Raw genomic sequence first — 21895 nt, forward strand, 5'->3', positions numbered from 1 at the left:
GCTGTCAGATGGGAATGCCAGCAGCATGGCGTCTACCAGCGTGCGCTTGTACTCGCGCATCTTGCGATCGCGCTCCAGTGAGTGAATTAAGGACGGTACGTTGTCCTTGTAACGGGGATCCAGCAGCGTGGCCACCCAGTAATCAGCACAAGTTAGAATGTGGGCAACTCGGCGGTCGTTGTGGAGACACTGCAGCATGTAATCGCTCATGTGTGCCAGGCTGCCCAGAGGCAACGAAAGGCTGTCCTCTGTGGGAGGTGTATGGTCCGTGTCCTCTGTATCCCCCCAGCCACGCACCAGTGATGGCCATGAGCTGGCCTGGGTGCCACCCTGCTGTGAACATGGTTCCATCTCCTCCTCCAGCTCCTCCTCCTCCTCATCCTCCTCATCCTCCAGAACTGTGCCCCTGCTGGACAATTGCGTCCCTGGCGTTTGCGTGTGCAGGAACCCACCCTCGGAGCCCCTTGCGAATGACTGCCCTGAAAGCCTTGGAAATGTTACCTCTTCATCCTCCTCCTCCTCCTCATCCTGTGCCACATCCTCTTCCATCATCGCCCGAATTGTTTTTTCAAGGAGGCATAGAAGTGGGATAGTTAAGCTGAGAACGGCGTCATTGCCACTGGCCATGTTGGTGGAGTACTCAAAACAGCGCAACAAGGCACACAGGTCTCGCATGGAGGCCCAGTTATTGGTGGTGAAGTGGTGCTGTTCCGCAGAGCGACTCACGCGTGCGTGCTGCAGCTGAAACTCCACTATGGCCTGCTGCTGCTCGCACAGTCTTTCCAGCATGTGCAAGGTGGAGTTCCACCTTGTGGGCACGTCACATATGAGGCGGTGAGCGGGAAGGCCGAAGTTACGCTGCAGCGCTGCCAGGCGAGCAGCAGCAGGGTGAGAACGCCGAAAGTGCGCACAAACGGCCCGCACTTTCTGCAGCAGCTCTGACATATCGGGGTAGTTTTTAAGGAACCTCTGCACCACCAAATTCAGCACATGCGCCAGGCAAGGGATGTGCGTCAAACCGGCTAGGCCCAGAGCTGCTATGAGATTTCGCCCGTTATCGCACACCACCAGGCCGGGCTTGAGGCTCGCTGGCAGCAACCACTCATTTGTCTGCTGTTCCATGCTCCTCCACAACTCCTGCGCGGTGTGTGGTTTGTCCCCCAAACAGGCAAGTTGTAAAACTGCCTGCTGTCGTTTACCCCTGGCCGTGCTGAAGTTGGTGGTGAAGGTGTTACGCTGTCCGGATGAGGAGGCGGTAGAGGATGAGGAAGCGGAGTAGGAGGAGTTAGGAACAGGAGGCAAACTGAAGCGCCCTGCAATCCTCGGTGGTGGAAGGACATGCGCCAAATTGCTATCCGCCTCAGGCCCATCCGCCACTGCATTTACCCAGTGTGCCGTTAGGGAGATATAACGCCCCTGACCGTGCTTACTGGTCCACGTATCCGTAGTTAGGTGGACCTTGGCACAGATGGCGTTGCGCAGTGCACACCTGATTTTTTCCCCCACTTGGTTGTGCAGGGAAGGGATGGCTTGCCTGGAAAAGTAGTGGCGGCTGGGCACGACGTACTGTGGGACAGCCACCGACATAAGGTTTTTAAAACTGTGCGTCTCCACCAGACGGAATGACAGCATTTCAAAGGCCAATAATTTTGAAATGCTGGCATTCAGGGCCAGGGATCGCGGGTGGGTAGGGGGGTACTTCCTCTTCCTCTCAAGTGTTTGGGAGATGGAAAGCTGAACGCTTCCACGGGACATTGTGGAGATGGTTGTTGGTGACCCAGGTGGTGGTGTTGCTGACAGATCGTCTGTTTGCGGGGTGGCAGGTGCCGGTATCACTACAGATGTGGCTGGAGCGGCCGAGACTGCAGCAGAAGAGGAAGCAGGATGAGCCAGAGACGTTTCTTGGTTTTGAAGGTGTGTACTCCACTGCAGCTCGTGCTTTGCACTTAGATGCCTGATCATGCAGGTTGTGCTCAGGTTGAGAAGGTTCATGCCTCGCTTCAAGCTCTGATTGCACAGGGTGCAAACCACTCGTGTCCTGTCATCAGCACATTTTCTAAAGAACTTCCACGCTAGAGAACTCCTTTGAGCTGACTTTGGTGCGCTCGTTCCCTTGCTGCGTTGGGCAGTAGCGGGCGTAGTGTCTAGGGCACGGCCGCTCCGCTTCTGCACCCTGCTCCCTCTTCTGCTGTGCTGGTGGCTCTGTGCGACCACCGCCTCTTCCTCCAAACTACTCAGTTCACCTGCATGACGTTCATTCCATGTGGGGTCGAGGACCTCATCGTCCTCCACATCATCTTCCACCCAGTCTTCACCCCTGCCCTCCTTGTCGGTCTCCACAATGCTGAACGCCGCAGCAGTTGGCACCTGCGTTTCGTCATCATCGGAGACGTGCTGCGATGATCCTTGCATGTACTCATCTTGAGGAATAAGTGGTTGGGCATCGCTGCACTCAATCTCTTCCACTTCTGGGGCAGGGCTAGGTGGATGGCCCTGGGAAACCCTGCTGACAGAGTCCTCAAAAAGAATAAGAGACTGCTGTATGGCTTGGGGCTCAGACTGCTGGCCTGATTTGCAAGGGGGTGAGGTGAAAGACGGTTGGACATTGGCTGCAGGTGCCAACTCTGACCTTTCTGCAGTAGACTGGGTGGGAGACAATGTGAAGGAACTGGAGGCACTGTCAGCAGCAAACCAATCTACTATCGCCTCAACTTGTTCTGGCCTCATCACTTCTAGGGGCGTTTGATGCCCTACCAAATACTGATGCAGGTTCTGTCGCCTACTCACACTTGAGGAAGGTGTTTCACTTGTGCGTGTAGCTGGCACAGATCGACCATGTCCTCTCCTTGCAACAGGAGCTCTACCAGCAGCACCACGACCCAGGCCACGGCCCTTATTTGACGGTCTCCTCATATTTCTGTGATTTAAGATCTTGCCCTAGAAAGGTTTTTATTGAATAGCGGAATAGAAAATATGATCCAAAAAAAGTGTATGTATATCACACGTACACAACCACACTAGGCCCCAATTACTATTGTTTGTACCCCTAAAAGGCTAGATGAGGAGTAGGGGGAGTATGGAACAGGCAGCACCCTCAAACCTTCAGAAGTATGAGATGAACCCCAACAACTTGGAAAGGTGGATCTCTCTCACACGTACCGACACAGACTATCCCGCAATTCAATTGATCCTCAAAGGTTTTTATTGAATAGCGGAATAGGAAATATGATCAAAAAAAGTGTATGTATCTCGCACGTACACAACCACACTAGGCCCCAATTACTATTGTTTGTACCCCTAAAAGGCTAGATGAGGAGTAGGGGGGGTATGGAACAGGCAGCACCCTCAAACCTTCAGAAGTATGAGATGAACCCCAACAACTTGGAAAGGTGGATCTCTCTCACACGTACCGACACAGACTATCCCGCAATTCAATTGATCCTCAAAGGTTTTTATTGAATAGCGGAATAGGAAATATGATCAAAAAAAGTGTATGTATCTCGCACGTACACAACCACACTAGGCCCCAATTACTATTGTTTGTACCCCTAAAAGGCTAGATGAGGAGTAGGGGGAGTATGGAACAGGCAGCACCCTCAAACCTTCAGAAGTATGAGATGAACCCCAACAACTTGGAAAGGTGGATCTCTCTCACACGTACCGACACAGACTATCCCGCAATTCAATTGATCCTCAAAGGTTTTTATTGAATAGCGGAATAGGAAATATGATCAAAAAAAGTGTATGTATCTCGCACGTACACAACCACACTAGGCCCCAATTACTATTGTTTGTACCCCTAAAAGGCTAGATGAGGAGTAGGGGGGGTATGGAACAGGCAGCACCCTCAAACCTTCAGAAGTATGAGATGAACCCCAACAACTTGGAAAGGTGGATCTCTCTCACACGTACCGACACAGACTATCCCGCAATTCAATTGATCCTCAAAGGTTTTTATTGAATAGCGGAATAGGAAATATGATCAAAAAAAGTGTATGTATCTCGCACGTACACAACCACACTAGGCCCCAATTACTATTGTTTGTACCCCTAAAAGGCTAGATGAGGAGTAGGGGGGGTATGGAACAGGCAGCACCCTCAAACCTTCAGAAGTATGAGATGAACCCCAACAACTTGGAAAGGTGGATCTCTCTCACACGTACCGACACAGACTATCCCGCAATTCAATTGATCCTCAAAGGTTTTTATTGAATAGCGGAATAGGAAATATGATCAAAAAAAGTGTATGTATCTCGCACGTACACAACCACACTAGGCCCCAATTACTATTGTTTGTACCCCTAAAAGGCTAGATGAGGAGTAGGGGGGGTATGGAACAGGCAGCACCCTCAAACCTTCAGAAGTATGAGATGAACCCCAACAACTTGGAAAGGTGGATCTCTCTCACACGTACCGACACAGACTATCCCGCAATTCAATTGATCCTCAAAGGTTTTTATTGAATAGCGGAATAGGAAATATGATCAAAAAAAGTGTATGTATCTCGCACGTACACAACCACACTAGGCCCCAATTACTATTATTTGTACCCCTAAAAGGCTAGATGAGGAGTAGGGGGAGTATGGAACAGGCAGCACCCTCAAACCTTCAGAAGTATGAGATGAACCCCAACAACTTGGAAAGGTGGATCTCTCTCACACGTACCGACACAGACTATCCCGCAATTCAATTGATCCTCAAAGGTTTTTATTGAATAGCGGAATAGGAAATATGATCAAAAAAAGTGTATGTATCTCGCACGTACACAACCACACTAGGCCCCAATTACTATTGTTTGTACCCCTAAAAGGCTAGATGAGGAGTAGGGGGGGTATGGAACAGGCAGCACCCTCAAACCTTCAGAAGTATGAGATGAACCCCAACAACTTGGAAAGGTGGATCTCTCTCACACGTACCGACACAGACTATCCCGCAATTCAATTGATCCTCAAAGGTTTTTATTGAATAGCGGAATAGGAAATATGATCAAAAAAAGTGTATGTATCTCGCACGTACACAACCACACTAGGCCCCAATTACTATTGTTTGTACCCCTAAAAGGCTAGATGAGGAGTAGGGGGGGTATGGAACAGGCAGCACCCTCAAACCTTCAGAAGTATGAGATGAACCCCAACAACTTGGAAAGGTGGATCTCTCTCACACGTACCAACACAGACTATCCCCCAATTTAACTGATCCCCAGAGGTTTTTGATTAAATAGCGGAATAGAAAATATGATCCCAAAAAAGTGTATGTATATCACACGTACACAACCACACTAGGCCCCAATTACTATTGTTTGTACCCCTAAAAGGCTAGGAGTAGGGGGAGTATGGAACAGGCAGCACCCTCAAACCTTCAGAAGTATGAGATGAACCCCAACAACTTGGAAAGGTGGATCTCTCTCACACGTACCAACACAGACTATCCCCCAATTTAACTGATCCCCAGAGGTTTTTGATTAAATAGCGGAATAGAAAATATGATCCCAAAAAAGTGTATGTATATCACACGTACACAACCACACTAGGCCCCAATTACTATTGTTTGTACCCCTAAAAGGCTAGGAGTAGGGGGAGTATGGAACAGGCAGCACCCTCAAACCTTCAGAAGTATGAGATGAACCCCAACAACTTGGAAAGGTGGATCTCTCTCACACGTACCAACACAGACTATCCCCCAATTTAACTGATCCCCAGAGGTTTTTGATTAAATAGCGGAATAGAAAATATGATCCCAAAAAAGTGTATGTATATCACACGTACACAACCACACTAGGCCCCAATTACTATTGTTTGTACCCCTAAAAGGCTAGGAGTAGGGGGAGTATGGAACAGGCAGCACCCTCAAACCTTCAGAAGTATGAGATGAACCCCAACAACTTGGAAAGGTGGATCTCTCTCACACGTACCAACACAGACTATCCCCCAATTTAACTGATCCCCAGAGGTTTTTGATTAAATAGCGGAATAGAAAATATGATCCCAAAAAAGTGTATGTATATCACACGTACACAACCACACTAGGCCCCAATTACTATTGTTTGTACCCCTAAAAGGCTAGGAGTAGGGGGAGTATGGAACAGGCAGCACCCTCAAACCTTCAGAAGTATGAGATGAACCCCAACAACTTGGAAAGGTGGATCTCTCTCACACGTACCAACACAGACTATCCCCCAATTTAACTGATCCCCAAAGGTTTTTGATTAAATAGCGGAATAGAAAATATGATCCCAAAAAAGTGTATGTATATCACACGTACACAACCACACTAGGCCCCAATTACTATTGTTTGTACCCCTAAAAGGCTAGGAGTAGGGGGAGTATGGAACAGGCAGCACCCTCAAACCTTCAGAAGTATGAGATGAACCCCAACAACTTGGAAAGGTGGATCTCTCTCACACGTACCAACACAGACTATCCCCCAATTTAACTGATCCCCAAAGGTTTTTGATTAAATAGCGGAATAGAAAATATGATCCCAAAAAAGTGTATGTATATCACACGTACACAACCACACTAGGCCCCAATTACTATTGTTTGTACCCCTAAAAGGCTAGGAGTAGGGGGAGTATGGAACAGGCAGCACCCTCAAACCTTCAGAAGTATGAGATGAACCCCAACAACTTGGAAAGGTGGATCTCTCTCACACGTACCAACACAGACTATCCCCCAATTTAACTGATCCCCAGAGGTTTTTGATTAAATAGCGGAATAGAAAATATGATCCCAAAAAAGTGTATGTATATCACACGTACACAACCACACTAGGCCCCAATTACTATTGTTTGTACCCCTAAAAGGCTAGGAGTAGGGGGGAGTATGGAACAGGCAGCACCCTCAAACCTTCAGAAGTATGAGATGAACCCCAACAACTTGGAAAGGTGGATCTCTCTCACACGTACCAACACAGACTATCCCCCAATTTAACTGATCCCCAGAGGTTTTTGATTAAATAGCGGAATAGAAAATATGATCCCAAAAAAGTGTATGTATATCACACGTACACAACCACACTAGGCCCCAATTACTATTGTTTGTACCCCTAAAAGGCTAGGAGTAGGGGGAGTATGGAACAGGCAGCACCCTCAAACCTTCAGAAGTATGAGATGAACCCCAACAACTTGGAAAGGTGGATCTCTCTCACACGTACCAACACAGACTATCCCCCAATTTAACTGATCCCCAAAGGTTTTTGATTAAATAGCGGAATAGAAAATATGATCCCAAAAAAGTGTATGTATATCACACGTACACAACCACACTAGGCCCCAATTACTATTGTTTGTACCCCTAAAAGGCTAGGAGTAGGGGGAGTATGGAACAGGCAGCACCCTCAAACCTTCAGAAGTATGAAATGAACCCCAACAACTTGGAAAGGTGGATCTCTCTCACACGTACCAACACAGACTATCCCCCAATTTAACTGATCCCCAGAGGTTTTTGATTAAATAGCGGAATAGAAAATATGATCCCAAAAAAGTGTATGTATATCACACGTACACAACCACACTAGGCCCCAATTACTATTGTTTGTACCCCTAAAAGGCTAGGAGTAGGGGGAGTATGGAACAGGCAGCACCCTCAAACCTTCAGAAGTATGAGATGAACCCCAACAACTTGGAAAGGTGGATCTCTCTCACACGTACCAACACAGACTATCCCCCAATTTAACTGATCCCCAGAGGTTTTTGATTAAATAGCGGAATAGAAAATATGATCCCAAAAAAGTGTATGTATATCACACGTACACAACCACACTAGGCCCCAATTACTATTGTTTGTACCCCTAAAAGGCTAGGAGTAGGGGGAGTATGGAACAGGCAGCACCCTCAAACCTTCAGAAGTATGAGATGAACCCCAACAACTTGGAAAGGTGGATCTCTCTCACACGTACCAACACAGACTATCCCCCAATTTAACTGATCCCCAGAGGTTTTTGATTAAATAGCGGAATAGAAAATATGATCCCAAAAAAGTGTATGTATATCACACGTACACAACCACACTAGGCCCCAATTACTATTGTTTGTACCCCTAAAAGGCTAGGAGTAGGGGGAGTATGGAACAGGCAGCACCCTCAAACCTTCAGAAGTATGAGATGAACCCCAACAACTTGGAAAGGTGGATCTCTCTCACACGTACCAACACAGACTATCCCCCAATTTAACTGATCCCCAAAGGTTTTTGATTAAATAGCGGAATAGAAAATATGATCCCAAAAAAGTGTATGTATATCACACGTACACAACCACACTAGGCCCCAATTACTATTGTTTGTACCCCTAAAAGGCTAGGAGTAGGGGGAGTATGGAACAGGCAGCACCCTCAAACCTTCAGAAGTATGAGATGAACCCCAACAACTTGGAAAGGTGGATCTCTCTCACACGTACCAACACAGACTATCCCCCAATTTAACTGATCCCCAAAGGTTTTTGATTAAATAGCGGAATAGAAAATATGATCCCAAAAAAGTGTATGTATATCACACGTACACAACCACACTAGGCCCCAATTACTATTGTTTGTACCCCTAAAAGGCTAGGAGTAGGGGGAGTATGGAACAGGCAGCACCCTCAAACCTTCAGAAGTATGAGATGAACCCCAACAACTTGGAAAGGTGGATCTCTCTCACACGTACCAACACAGACTATCCCCCAATTTAACTGATCCCCAAAGGTTTTTGATTAAATAGCGGAATAGAAAATATGATCCCAAAAAAGTGTATGTATATCACACGTACACAACCACACTAGGCCCCAATTACTATTGTTTGTACCCCTAAAAGGCTAGGAGTAGGGGGAGTATGGAACAGGCAGCACCCTCAAACCTTCAGAAGTATGAGATGAACCCCAACAACTTGGAAAGGTGGATCTCTCTCACACGTACCAACACAGACTATCCCCCAATTTAACTGATCCCCAAAGGTTTTTGATTAAATAGCGGAATAGAAAATATGATCCCAAAAAAGTGTATGTATATCACACGTACACAACCACACTAGGCCCCAATTACTATTGTTTGTACCCCTAAAAGGCTAGATGAGGAGTAGGGGGAGTATGGAACAGGCAGCACCCTCAAACCTTCAGTATGAGATTGTGTTCACTGTACCCCACAAAGATTGAGTTCACTGCACCCCACAATGATTGTGTTCACTGCACCCCACAAAGATTGTGTTCACTGCACCTCACAAAGATTGTGTTCACTGTACCCCCCAAAGATTGTGTTCACTGCACCCCACAAAGATTCTGTTCACTGTACCCCACAAAGATTGTGTTCACTGCACCCCAAAAAGATTGTGTTCACTGCACCCCAAAAAGGATGTTGTTCACTGCACCCCAAAAAGGATGTTGTTCACTCCACCCCAAAAAGATTGTGTTCACTGCACCCCACAAAGATTGTGTTCACTGCACCCCAAAAAGATTGTGTTCACTGCACCCCAAAAATGATTTTGTTCACTGCACCCCAAAAAGGATTTTGTTCACTGCACCCCAAAAAGGATGTTGTTCACTCCACCCCAAAAAGATTGTGTTCACTGCACCCCAAAAAGATTGTGTTCACTGCACCCCACAAAGGATTTTGTTCACTGCACCCCAAAAAGATTGTGTTCACTGCACCCCAAAAAGGATGTTGTTCACTGCACCCCAAAAAGGATTTTGTTCACTGCACCCCAAAAAGATTGTGTTCACTGCACCCCACAAAGGATTTTGTTCACTGCACCCCACAAAGATTGTGTTCACTGCACACCAAAAAGGATTGTGTTCACTGCACCCCAAAAAGATTTTGTTCACTGCACCCCAAAAAGATTGTGTTCACTGCAGCCCAAAAAGATTGTGTTCACTGCAGCCCAAAAAGATTGTGTTCACTGCAGCCCAAAAAGATTGTGTTCACTGCAGCTCACACACAGAAAAATGGATGTGGATCACTGACACCTGCCTATCTCCAATCCCACACCACACAGCAATATCGATTGTAGTTTGTAGAACACAGTTTCCCTAAAATTCAGCAGACTCTGTCCCTAACAGGATTGAGAAGAGATCGTAGATCAGGATTGAGTGCAGATTCACCCCACCCCCCACACAGCAATATCGATTGTAGTTTGTAGAACACAGTTTCCCTAAAATTCAGCAGACTCTGTCCCTAACAGGATTGAGAAGAGATCGTAGATCAGGATTGAGTGCAGATTCACCCCACCCCCCACACAGCAATATCGATTGTAGTTTGTAGAAGACACTGACCCTATATAATTCAGCAGACTCTATCCCTAAAATGCCTACAACTCGCCCTGCCTAAACACTCCGACCTGTCCCTCAATTCTATCCGGACACAAATGGTTTTTTCCTGCCTATCTTTCCCTAATCAGCAGCCAGCACGTTGATGTGTGCTCTGTCCCTGAATCTAAGCAGCATAATGACGCCGCTGCGGCTGCCTCGAACTTATAAAGACTTGGTCACATGCTTCAGACGGCCAATCACAGCTACTGAGACATTTGCAGGCATGGCTGGGATGGCTTAAGGCACACCAGTTAAACGATTGTTGATTGGCTGTTGAAAGCCCGTCATGAAAAGAGCGCCAAAGCATGCAAAACCCGGAAATAAAACGACCGAACACGGATTTTTACCCGAACATACAGTAAAGTGTCCGTGTCCGTGTTCGGGTACAAAAAATCCAATTATTCGGTACGAACACGAATAATACAGTCCGTGTTCGCTCAACACTATGTATGACAGCTTTGCTTTACCGAAGACCTATTCTAAACGTAAACATAACAGTTCATATTTGGTCCAGGGACCTCAGAGAAGGCTTACCTGTGCAGGTCCGCCCTGGGTTGGTGGGGTTTTGATCCTGAAATCCGGATTTGCACTGACATGTGTAACCGCTAACTGTCCTGATACAGGTGGCGCTTGGTGAACACGTATTATTGCCAGAGACACACACATCTGTATTGGCAACAGAGGACAATGTCAAACAATAGAAACTTGATGCACAAAACTGTATTACAAAAAATAAAACCATTCTTCTGGTGCTTTAAATAGAACATATTATATTTTTATGCTTTTTCTAGATGCACATATAAAAGAGATCCCAATAATCCTATCACTGTGTCCTTATCTTTTTTAGAATTGACAGTTCATATTTGGTCCAGGGACCTCAGAGAAGACTCACCTTGGCAGATCCGCCCGGGGTTGGTGGTATTTTGATCCTGAAATCCGGCATTGCACTGACATGTGTAACCTCCAGCTATCGCGATACAGGTGGCATTTTTTGAACACGTGTTATTTCCAGTGACACACTGATCTGTATTGGCAACAGAAGACAATGTTAAATAATAAAAACTTTATACATAAAACTGCAATACAAAAAAAAAAACAAAAAAAAAAAAAACATTTTTCTGGTGCTTGGAATAAAAAAATATTATTTTTGCAATTTGTTTTAGAAGCACATATAACAGAGATCCCAATAATCGTATCACTGTATCCTAATCTTTTCTTAGTCCTTAGTGAAATCACGTGAGTGAGTGACGCAATGTGTTAGGCGGAGCCAGGTGACGTCAATTCCGGTCTGTTGCCATTGAGATGCTATGGATGAGTCTGCAACTTTCTAAGTAATATGTGGGTTTATTATTATGCCGCATGTTGGTTTTTAAAGCTAATAAAAGGTGCTACACTACTGGAGGTTTTCTCTAATCTCTGAGATTAACTGATAGCTGTTTAGACAGAATATGCAACATTTAAAGGCAACCTGCCTACCTGTATCCAGTATTTCAGTGGAAATCTTATCACTGTATAAGGAGGGGGGGGAGGTTTCTGGGACTTTAAATGAGGTATGCACAGCATGGCTAAGTAATGAGTCAGAAAATGGACAATGTAACCGTTTATTTGACATAGAAAATAGTAAAAACAATAGTACATAGGGATGGAGGTATGCCAGCTGACTATCAGTAATTTGTAATATTCATTTATTTATTATTTTTGGTTGATTGCATGTAGGTTTATTGCACTTTAATTTGTTAACGCGTAGCACCTTGCACCACCTAGGCGGCAGCTTGTTAGCTTGCTGGGATTCGCATCTTTTGTGCCTATCTGCTGCCTATGTCCGGGAACTGCGATGCGCTCTGGGCGCCTCCCCCTCTCTCCTCTCGTTCCTGTTTTGGGGGGGTGGGGGGCCTGTCCCGCAGCGCATTGGCGCCACGCCCCCACGCCGTGCGCGTGACGTCCTTTTTGGACGTCCCGTGGCCGCCGTGTGTGTTTTTCCATCCAGGATAACACATGAGAGATGTACATCAGCCTATGGGTGGCAACAGCCGCCTTAGTGTTTGATGTTCCTTCCTCCCCTCCTGGTCACGCCCACGTGACGCTGGGTGGGACCCGTTTACCATGCCGCACATATTTAATCCCTCACTTGGTGTGTTTCAGTCCTGATGGCAGCACTTTTTCTGTACTCTCTACAATTGGAGTTTTAATCTGTCCACATGGCTATACCTAGTAAGTAATGCTATCTGGACACTTTTGGACTATCTCTCACTGCACACCCATGCTTCATTCCCCTCTCTATGGAATCTATACACACTGCCACTGGGCTATCTTTGGACTATCTCTTACTGCACATCCATGCTCTATCTTTTTCTTCATGGAGGTATTCACACTGGTGATACATTTTCACTATTGTTTAACATTATCACTATTTATCTAGTTGCATTGTCCATTTTCAGCAAGGAAGTCCATTGAATCATCACTCCTACTTCTCAATCTATCCCTCCTTTCTTTGGGAATTTACTGTGTGCGGTTTTGGCTTCGACCGGTCCCCATACCACAGTTCCCGGAAATGGCGGTTTGAGCAGATTGCAGCCTGCGCTCCCCAAGTCTCCATACTTCATGGTATGTGAGTATCTTTGGGGGTGAGGGCTTGGGATTTTCTCCCTCTCCCTCCCCCCTGGCCTACCTATTCTTTTTTGACATATCATTCCTTTATATTTTAGGTACAATATTTATCTACATATTTATGTATTTTTTTATAGATTTGAATGCATCTGACCCTGAGGAAGAGTTTTTTAACCATGAAACGCGTCGGGCATATTTGGATGCACCAATACAGTTCTCTACAATTCATTTATTCTTGTTTTTACTTATTACCCTAATTTTTTATGATCTTCTTCCAACATGGATTTATGTCTTACCACCATTGGACCCAATGTGCTATGCTGGTGTGGTATGCAGCTTGTTGGCATGTGTGTGCTAACCTGTCATATATATATATATATATATATATATATATATATATATATATATATATATATATATATATATATATCTGTCTTGTATATGGATCAATGTGATTTTGATTTTGTTACTCACTGTCCTCATAGGATGGATGGACATGTTGTTTAAATGTATCTCTTTTTATGTCAGCTATCAATTAATATCAGCATGTTGATGTACTATTGTTTTTACTATTCTCTATGTCAAATAAACAGTTACATTGTCCATGCTGTGCATACCTCATTTAAAGTCCCAACCCCCCCCCCCCCTTATACATATACAAATATACAGGGATGGAGACATATTAATTATATGTTTCATTTAAAGTCCCATCTTTCCTTCTCTCCCTAAATCTTATCACTGTGTCCTTATCTTTTTTAGAATTGACAGTCCATATTTAGTCCAGGGATCTCAGAGAAGACTCACCTTTGCAGATCCGCCCGGGGTTGGTGGTATTTTGATCCTGAAATCCGGCATTGCACTGACATGTGTAACCTCCAGCTATCATGATACAGGTGGCATTTTGTGAACACGTGTTATTTCCAGTGACACACTGATCTGTATTGGCAACAGAAGACAATGTTAAATAATAAAAACTTGATACATAAAACTGCAATACAAAAAAAAAATATTTTTCTGTAGCTTGAAATAAAACATATTATTTTTGCAATGTGTTTTAGATGCACATATAACAGAGATCCCAATAATCCTATCACTGTGTCCTAATCTTTTTTCAGAATTGACAGTTCATATTTGGTCCAGGGACCTCAGAGAAGACTCACCTTTGCAGATCCGCCCAGGGTTGGTGGTATTTTGATCCTGAAATCCGGCATTGCACTGACATGTGTAACCTCCAGCTATCATGATACAGGTGGCATTTTGTGAACACGTGTTATTTCCAGTGACACACTGATCTGTATTGGCAACAGAAGACAATGTTAAATAATAAAAACTTGATACATAAAACTGCAATACAAAAAAAAAACTATTTTTCTGTAGCTTGAAATAAAACATATTATTTTTGCAATGTGTTTTAGATGCACATATAACAGAGATCCCAATAATCCTATCACTGTGTCCTAATCTTTTTTCAGAATTGACAGTTCATATTTGGTCCAGGGACCTCAGAGAAGACTCACCTTTGCAGATCCGCCCGGGGTTGGTGGTATTTTGATCCTGAAATCCGGCATTGCACTGACATGTGTAACCTCCAGCTATCACAATACAGGTGCCATTTTTTGAACATGTGTTATTTCCAGTGACACACTGATCTGTATTGGCAACAGAAGACAATGTTAAATAATAAAAACTTGATACATAAAACTGCAATACAAAAAAAAAAAAAATTCTGGTGCTTGAAATAAAACATATTATTTTTGCAATGTGTTTTAGATGCACATATAACAGAGATCCCAATAATCTTATCACTGTGTCCTAATCTTTTTATAGTCCTTAGTGAAGTCACGTGAGTGAGTGACACAACACATTGGGCGGAGCCAGGTGACGTCACTTCTGGTCTGTTGCCAAGACAGGGAGTCATTGCTTTGAGATGTGATGGATGAGTCTGCAACCTTCTAAGTAATATGTGGGTTTATTATTATGCCGCATGTTGGTTTTTAAAGCTAATAAAAGGTGCTACACTACTGGAGGTTTTCTCTATTATCTGAGATTAACTGATAGCTGTTTAGATGGAATATGCAACATATAAAGGCGACCTGCCTACCTGTATCCAGTATTTCAGTGGAGCTGGTGAAGTACGGATAGGACATCATTTCACAGAATTGAGAATTAAGCGTTTATTGACCTATATTTGGTATATAGGTTCAATACTAGCAAGCAATTCTATCGGTGGTGGAGAACGCAATTAAAGGTGAAGCACTGGCACAGGTGTCATTTTGGACGAAAGAGCATTAGGTTAGGATTAGAACTGGGACTTTATACTTTTTGATTTATTTGCATGCTTTTGTTCACATGGGCATATTTGATTGTCACCATTATGTCCTAGTATTCAAGGAATTTTCTGGCGCAGCAGCCCCAGTTATTTGATTTGCCAAGCTCAACCTGAGACACCAATATCATTCCAAAAGTCTGCCTACCTTAATTTCTAATGCATTTTATAAAGAACACAGACCTCTCCTCATGCCCTACCCCTCTTCCTCAGTACCCATTTCAGTGTTCGCTGATCCAAACCAAACCATGATTTACATTGTTTTACTGGTCCCTCTTCCCGACAAAAACAGGATCTTTAGAATGTTACCCAAAATAACACATGAAGCTGGTTGGTCTGGCAGGCCACATCAGCTTCAACAACTTCTTAAAACAATACTTGTAGGGGAGTTGACCTTATATTGTTCACCTAAATTTTGTTTTTCTCTAATGACAACATAAGAATAGAAAAATAATTCTTTACCTAGTTCACACTGTCTGCCAGGAGCACCTGGGCTTAAATCGTAATAGCCAGCATTGCACTGGCAATCAGATGTCCCCATATTGGATATGCAGGTGGCATATTGAGAGCATCCGTTAGAACTCAGGGCACAACTGTTTTGGGCTGCAAAGACAAAAACATCAGTAATCATTAATATCATTGTGAAATCGTTTTTTTCCATTCAGCAACAAAAAAGTAAGACTGCATGAGGCCCCTGTTTTTTTTAAAGGAGTAAGATGGAGTCCCTAGCTTGGCTTAGAGCAGGGTTTCTCAACCTTTTTTCAGTAAAGACACCCTTTAAAGTTATGGAAAATCTTAAAGCACCCTTTAAAAATCATGGACAGTCTCAAGGTACCCTTTAAAAATGATGGACAGTCTTGAGGCGCCCTTTAAATATTATGGACAGTCTCGAGGCACTCCATTCTAAAATGTAAAAGGTTTTACATAATGCAGCAACATCCACAAGTCCAAGTAGGACACCCAATGTTAGAGGTGATTTATTCTTCCAAAGCAAATACACTTTTACAAACTGGGTCTGAGTAGTATTCCAATGTTTCTCTTCTCTCTCAGTTTTTCTCCATCACTCAGCTGATGTGACCCCCAACGCTGATAGGGAGGGGCAGGGGAAGGTCAAACAAGGATGCTATGCAGGAGACTGACATTCTCCTTATCAAGTGATGATGCCATTGGTCATTAGGACACTGCCCGCTAGAAGGTTGTAATGGTGTACAATGAAAACCTGTGACTTAGTGTAACTAAAAAGGCAGCCTTTATCAACACACCAGCTTGTTTACAATTTTTGGGCAATTTTTTGGCATTTTGCCAAGGCACCCCTGAAGAAACCTCAAGACACCCCAGGATGCCTGGGTGCCCTGGTTGAAAAAGGCTGGCTCAGAGCTATGATATATAGTAGCTTGTATTATTAAGCCATGTTTAGATGTTGATTGTCCAAGAGCAAAATGAGGGGTGTGAAAATTGAGGAACCAATCTTGTTTTTGATGTCAGGAAGCTTACATAGGTGTTAACCATTCTATCCACATAGCTGAAGGTGTAAACTATTGTCAAATTGCCAAGGTAGAGATGTTAAATTGGCAATATATGTGGTAGGCAGATGATGTCTAAAGCCCCCACCTCTTTTCAGAGATGTTTGTTCCAGTTTACAGACAGATTCCAGGTATGGCAATGTTTACATAGTTACATTGGTTCTGCTTGGACCAATGTTCCTATGTATATACCATACATCTGGGAACCCTTTTAGAAGCTGGAGATCACTGTAGTAGGCACCCCTACTCCGGTGATGCCACTAGCTGCCGGACGTAGAGAGCATGACATCACCACGCCACCTCTTGACCTCAATCAGATAACGCTTTGCAATCATTAAAAAAACGCAAAGTAATCTCTGAACGGTCCACATGCCGAGCAGCCGACCTTCTGTGTTCAGGGGCAGCCGCTCAGCATGGGACCCAACAGCTAATGGAGATCACTGGATTAGCAGTGTCTGCTATGGGGATTTCCAGCTTCTAGAGGGATCCTAAAGATATGGTATATACAAAGGTTCTTTGGTCTAAGCTGAACCAATGTAACTATATAAAAATATCCATAACTGGAATTCTTCTTTAATCTAGACAGCCTCTTGTGATCCAGTTGTACTCTCTGCCGTCAAAAGAATGTCCCTTTTCTTTAAAGTTTAGGAAAGGTGCTTAGTGATGACTTGCAGAAATTGCCCTCCTGTGTTGGGCCAATCATTTGTTGAGAATTTTATTTTATTTTTTTGGATGTACAAGCTAATGTCTCAGTGTACTTAGACAATCAATATATATCTTGACACATTCTGTGGTGACTGGATTAGAGTCACTGAGTTACCCATGAGGGGTATGTTCCTATCACTTATTAGAACTGAAAAAGTGGCTTGGACGACCTGAAGTGTCATCTTTGCTACACATTGCTGTTCATTTATCCAGATATAATGGCCCACTATGGGAACCCTTGTACCATAACAGACAGGCAGGTAGGTCACACACTAAAAAGACATAAAATGTCTACTAGTGCATGACCATCCTAAGACTGCCGCTATCTGTCCTAACTAAACTCAGATTGTAACTCTCTGCAAAAAAAAAAAGCTGGCTGCATATTAGTAAAATTTTGTTCAAAAATGTTCATTTTAGGAACATTGTTCAATATTCTAATTTTTAGTGGGGTCAAATCAACTTTTTTTTTCGACCATAGTGATGGGAAAATTTGAAGGAGCAGGGTGGAATTTTTTTTTCAATGTTCTAACAGTGAATATGGTTTTTGTTTGGTAATGCCCATTCATTTCAAAATTGAATGGTAAAAACAAACAATATTTTAAAAAGAGCAAGCCAAAGCTTTTTTGGCTGTACTTCTATGGATCACAGGAGTGTGGTTTGTTCTGCACTCCTCCTGTGCCTCGTTTTTAGCTAAAGCTTGCTGTCAGGCTCTGAAAATACCGGCAGCTGGCTCAGCCTCTGAGCGATCCAAAGGGAGCCTGAGCTAGCTGCTCCCACCCCCTCCACAGCCCAGCACTCCAGTGAGCACTGGAGGGGCGCAGCAGAAACCCAGAGGCTGACAGTTTCAGCTCTCTGCTGAGCGATCAGCAGTGCTTAATTGCTCAGTTCTCTGTGCAAAACTACTGGGGAACAGATGCAGCATCTGATTGATGATGCATCCACCTAGGTAAGTATAATATCATTTTTTGTATAGCCCATACTTCTCTTTTAAGTACTTTAAGTACTTTGCAATGACATTTGTCAAATCCTAGAATGTACTGAGGATTTTTGTAGGAATGAACATCCATTTGAAAATCAACAAAAGTATGACCAGCATAACCTTTCTGAAGAAAGTTATTTTATAGGCTGTGGGCAGCTAGGTGTTAAAGTTGGGTATTCCTTAAAAATAATCATATTTGTACTAATTGAAATGTAAAGCTTGGAAAATGTCTATTAAACATGTTTACAAATTAAGAGAGAGCTATAACAGAAGGAGAGAGAGAGAGAGAGCTATAACAGAAGAAGAGAGAGAGAGCTATAACAGAAGAAGAGAGAGAGAGAGAGAGCTATAACAGAAGAAGAGGAGAGAGAGAGAGAGAGAGAGAGAGAGAGAGAGAGAGAGAGATAGATAACAGAAGAAGAGAGAGAGAGAGAGAGAGAGAGAGAGAGTGAGAGAGAGAGAGAGAGCTATAACAGAAGAAGAGGAGAGAGAGAGAGAGCTATAACAGAAGAAGAAGAAGAGAGAGAGAGAGAGAGAGAGAGAGAGAGAGAGAGAGAGAGAGAGAGCTATAACAGAAGAAGAAGAAGAGAGAGCTATAACAGAAGAAGAAGAAGAGAGAGAGAGCTATAACAGAAGAAGAAGAGATAGAGAGAGAGAGAGAGAGAGAGAGCTATAACAGAAGAAGAAGAAGAGAGAGCTATAACAGAATAAGAAGAAGAGAGAGAGAGCTATAACAGAAGAAGAAGAAGAGATAGAGAGAGAGAGAGAGAGAGCTATAACAGAAGAAGAAGAAGAGAGAGAGGGATAACAGAAGAAGAGAGAGAGATAACAGAATAAGAAGAAGAAGAAAGAGAGAGAGAGAGCTATAACAGAAGAAGAGAGAGAGCTATAACAGAAGAAGAGAGAGAGCTATAACAGAAGAAGAAGAAGAGAGAGAGAGAGAAAGAGCTATAACAGAAGAAGAAGAAGAGAGAGAGAGCTATAACAGAAGAAGAGAGAGAGAGAGAGAGAGCTATAACAGAAGAAGAAGAGAGAGAGAGAGCTATAACAGAAGAAGAAGAAGAAGAGAGAGAGAGAGCTATAACAGAAGAAAAAGAAGAGAGAGAGAGCTATAACAGAAGAAGAAGAAGAGAGAGAGAGAGCTATAACAGAAGAAAAAGAAGAGAGAGAGAGCTATAACAGAAGAAGAAGAAGAGAGAGAGAGAGAGATTTACCACAATGTGACATCATCATCATATCAGTAAATATTGATCTTTCTTTTGTAGCCCTCTAATAAAAAAAAATCATTAAAACCACCAATAAAAAAAAGGTCAATATAAAACTGCATTTTATTGGTTGAGTCACTTGAACAGCTGGCTTCTAGGAGGACAAACTTCAAGTGCGTGTTGACCTAGTGTTGTTGCTTCATTGTGTAGGACAATATATATATATACAACGTTACCTGGATTCCAGGCAAAAAGCTAAATACACAGCTAATGCACACATACGTTATGGGAGCTGTTTTGCCTGTCCAATCAGTTCTGGTTTTAGTGCAGTTACAAAAAATAAAGCTTGGTCACCTCCCCTCCCTCAGCCCATGATTGGACGGTGGATGAGCAGCAGCACTCTGAGTTGTGTTCATTCTTCTGCTCACTCTGTTCTCTTCTGCTTTTAGCATGTTTCTGGTCAGCACATGTGCATTGCATGACACGTGACCCTATAACTGTATTCAATGTTTGTTTTGTTTTCTATTATCTACCTAGAGTTTAGCTATGCTACTGTAAAGGAATGTCACAGATATATAGACATTAGAAAGACAGACAGTTTCTTGTAATAGAATAAAGAGAATTTCTGATTTACCACTGAATTCATATGATTTTTCATCAATTATCAATGCTGTGCTTTGGTTCAGCGCATTGGTAAAATCTTGGCTAATGTTTGCCACAGTTAAGTTATCGGCAACATTTGTGACAATGTCGTAGTCCACGATGACGCTGCCAGCTTTCAGACTCTTCAACACGACTCGCATTCTGCCTGAATTGATATATTCTTTTATCAGGGCGGTCAAGTACTTTAGCAGCTGGAGAAAGACAAAAAGAAAAGAAAATAGATGAGAATGTGTGTCCTAAGACAGTTACTCCCTACGGGCCACTACATCAGAATTAAAAAAATAACTTCCATTAATAAAATATTAAACTTGGAGGTAAAGCCCAATTAAACTCTCACACCTTCCTATTCCTGTACCCCAGCAGTTTATGATTTTTGACTGACTTGCTTCTAGACCTCACACATGTTGCAGTGCTCTGTGCTGGCAGAGCTGAGTAACAGCCACACCCCCCCAACACAAGTTTTGTATTGCAGAGATGGGGAGGGGTTGTGCCAGATGAACTCTGTTGCATTGTACTAAGTTTGCAGGGTCCAAAGCTGGTGCCTACTGGACTGCACAGTCATATTCAGACGTTCTACACAACTGCTGTAACAGGAAAGTGGCGGTATGACTAGGAACATGGAGGTAGTTACTACAATCTATCTATTTCTGTGGATTCAATACAACTACATGATGCTTTTAAAACACACTCAAACCATCTTCAGCAGCCTTTTCAACCCTTGAAATAACATTACAGGAAACCTTGCTAATGAATTACTATATCCACAGCTCACAGTACACCAGCATGATGGTCAGTGGGAAGAATGTCTCTTTCATTGATGGTCAGTGGGATTAGTGCTCTTTACATTGGGGGTCACTGGGAAAAATGTCCCTTACATTGATGGTCTGTGGGATGAGTGCTCTTTACATTGAGGGTCACTGGGAAGAGCGTCCCTTACATTGGTGATCGGGGGAAGAATGCTCCTTACATTGGTGGTCACTGGGAAGAATGTCACTTACATTGGTGGTCAGTGGGATGAATGCTACTTACATTGGTGGTCAGTGTAAATAATGGCCCTTACAGTGGTGGTCAGTAGGAGGAATGCTCCTTACATTGGTGGTCAGTAGGAGGAATGCTCCTTACATTGGTGGTCAGTGGAAAGAATGCCCCTGTAATTAGTGGTCAGTGGCTAGAATGCTCCATACATTGGTGGTCACTGGGAAGAATGTCTCTTACATTGATGGTCAATTGGATGAATGCTCCTTACATTGGTGATCAGTGGGAAGAATGCTCCTCACATTGGTGGCCATTGGGGAGAACGCCCCTCATATTGATGGTCAGTGGGATGAATGCTCCCTACATTGATGGTCAGTGGGAAGAATTTCCCTTTCATTGTTGGTCAGTGGAAATAATGACGCTTACAGTGGTGGTAAATAGGTGGAATGCTCCTTACATGTGTGGCCAGTGGGAAGAATTCCACTTTCATTGGTTGTCAGTAAGAAGAATGCCCTTTACATTGGTGGTCAGTGAAAAGAATGTCCCTTACATTGGTGGTCAGTGGGAAGAATGCCCCTCACAGTGGTGGCCAATAGGAGGATTACTGCTTACATTGGTATTCAGTGGGAAGAATGCCAC

At 43.6% G+C, this 21895-nt stretch overlaps 1 protein-coding gene across 1 annotated transcript in view; it reads right to left on the reverse strand.

The window, feature by feature from the left end:
- LOC309546615 (uncharacterized protein) overlaps positions 1-20421 on the reverse strand; it is a gene marked incomplete at both ends in the record, with an annotated part of 29959 nt that extends 9538 nt beyond the window's left edge. The window contains 3 exons of the mRNA XM_082246354.1: positions 14398-14529; positions 15669-15809; positions 20253-20421. Coding sequence (XP_082102480.1) covers positions 14398-14529; positions 15669-15809; positions 20253-20421 — 442 coding nt within the window. The remainder of the gene's footprint in view (positions 1-14397; positions 14530-15668; positions 15810-20252) is intronic.
- Between the last annotated feature and the right edge of the window lie 1474 nt (positions 20422-21895).

The sequence above is a fragment of the Pelophylax lessonae genome (assembly GCF_965119305.1).
Source record: "Pelophylax lessonae genome assembly, chromosome: 2".
Taxonomy (NCBI): Eukaryota; Metazoa; Chordata; class Amphibia; order Anura; family Ranidae; genus Pelophylax; species Pelophylax lessonae.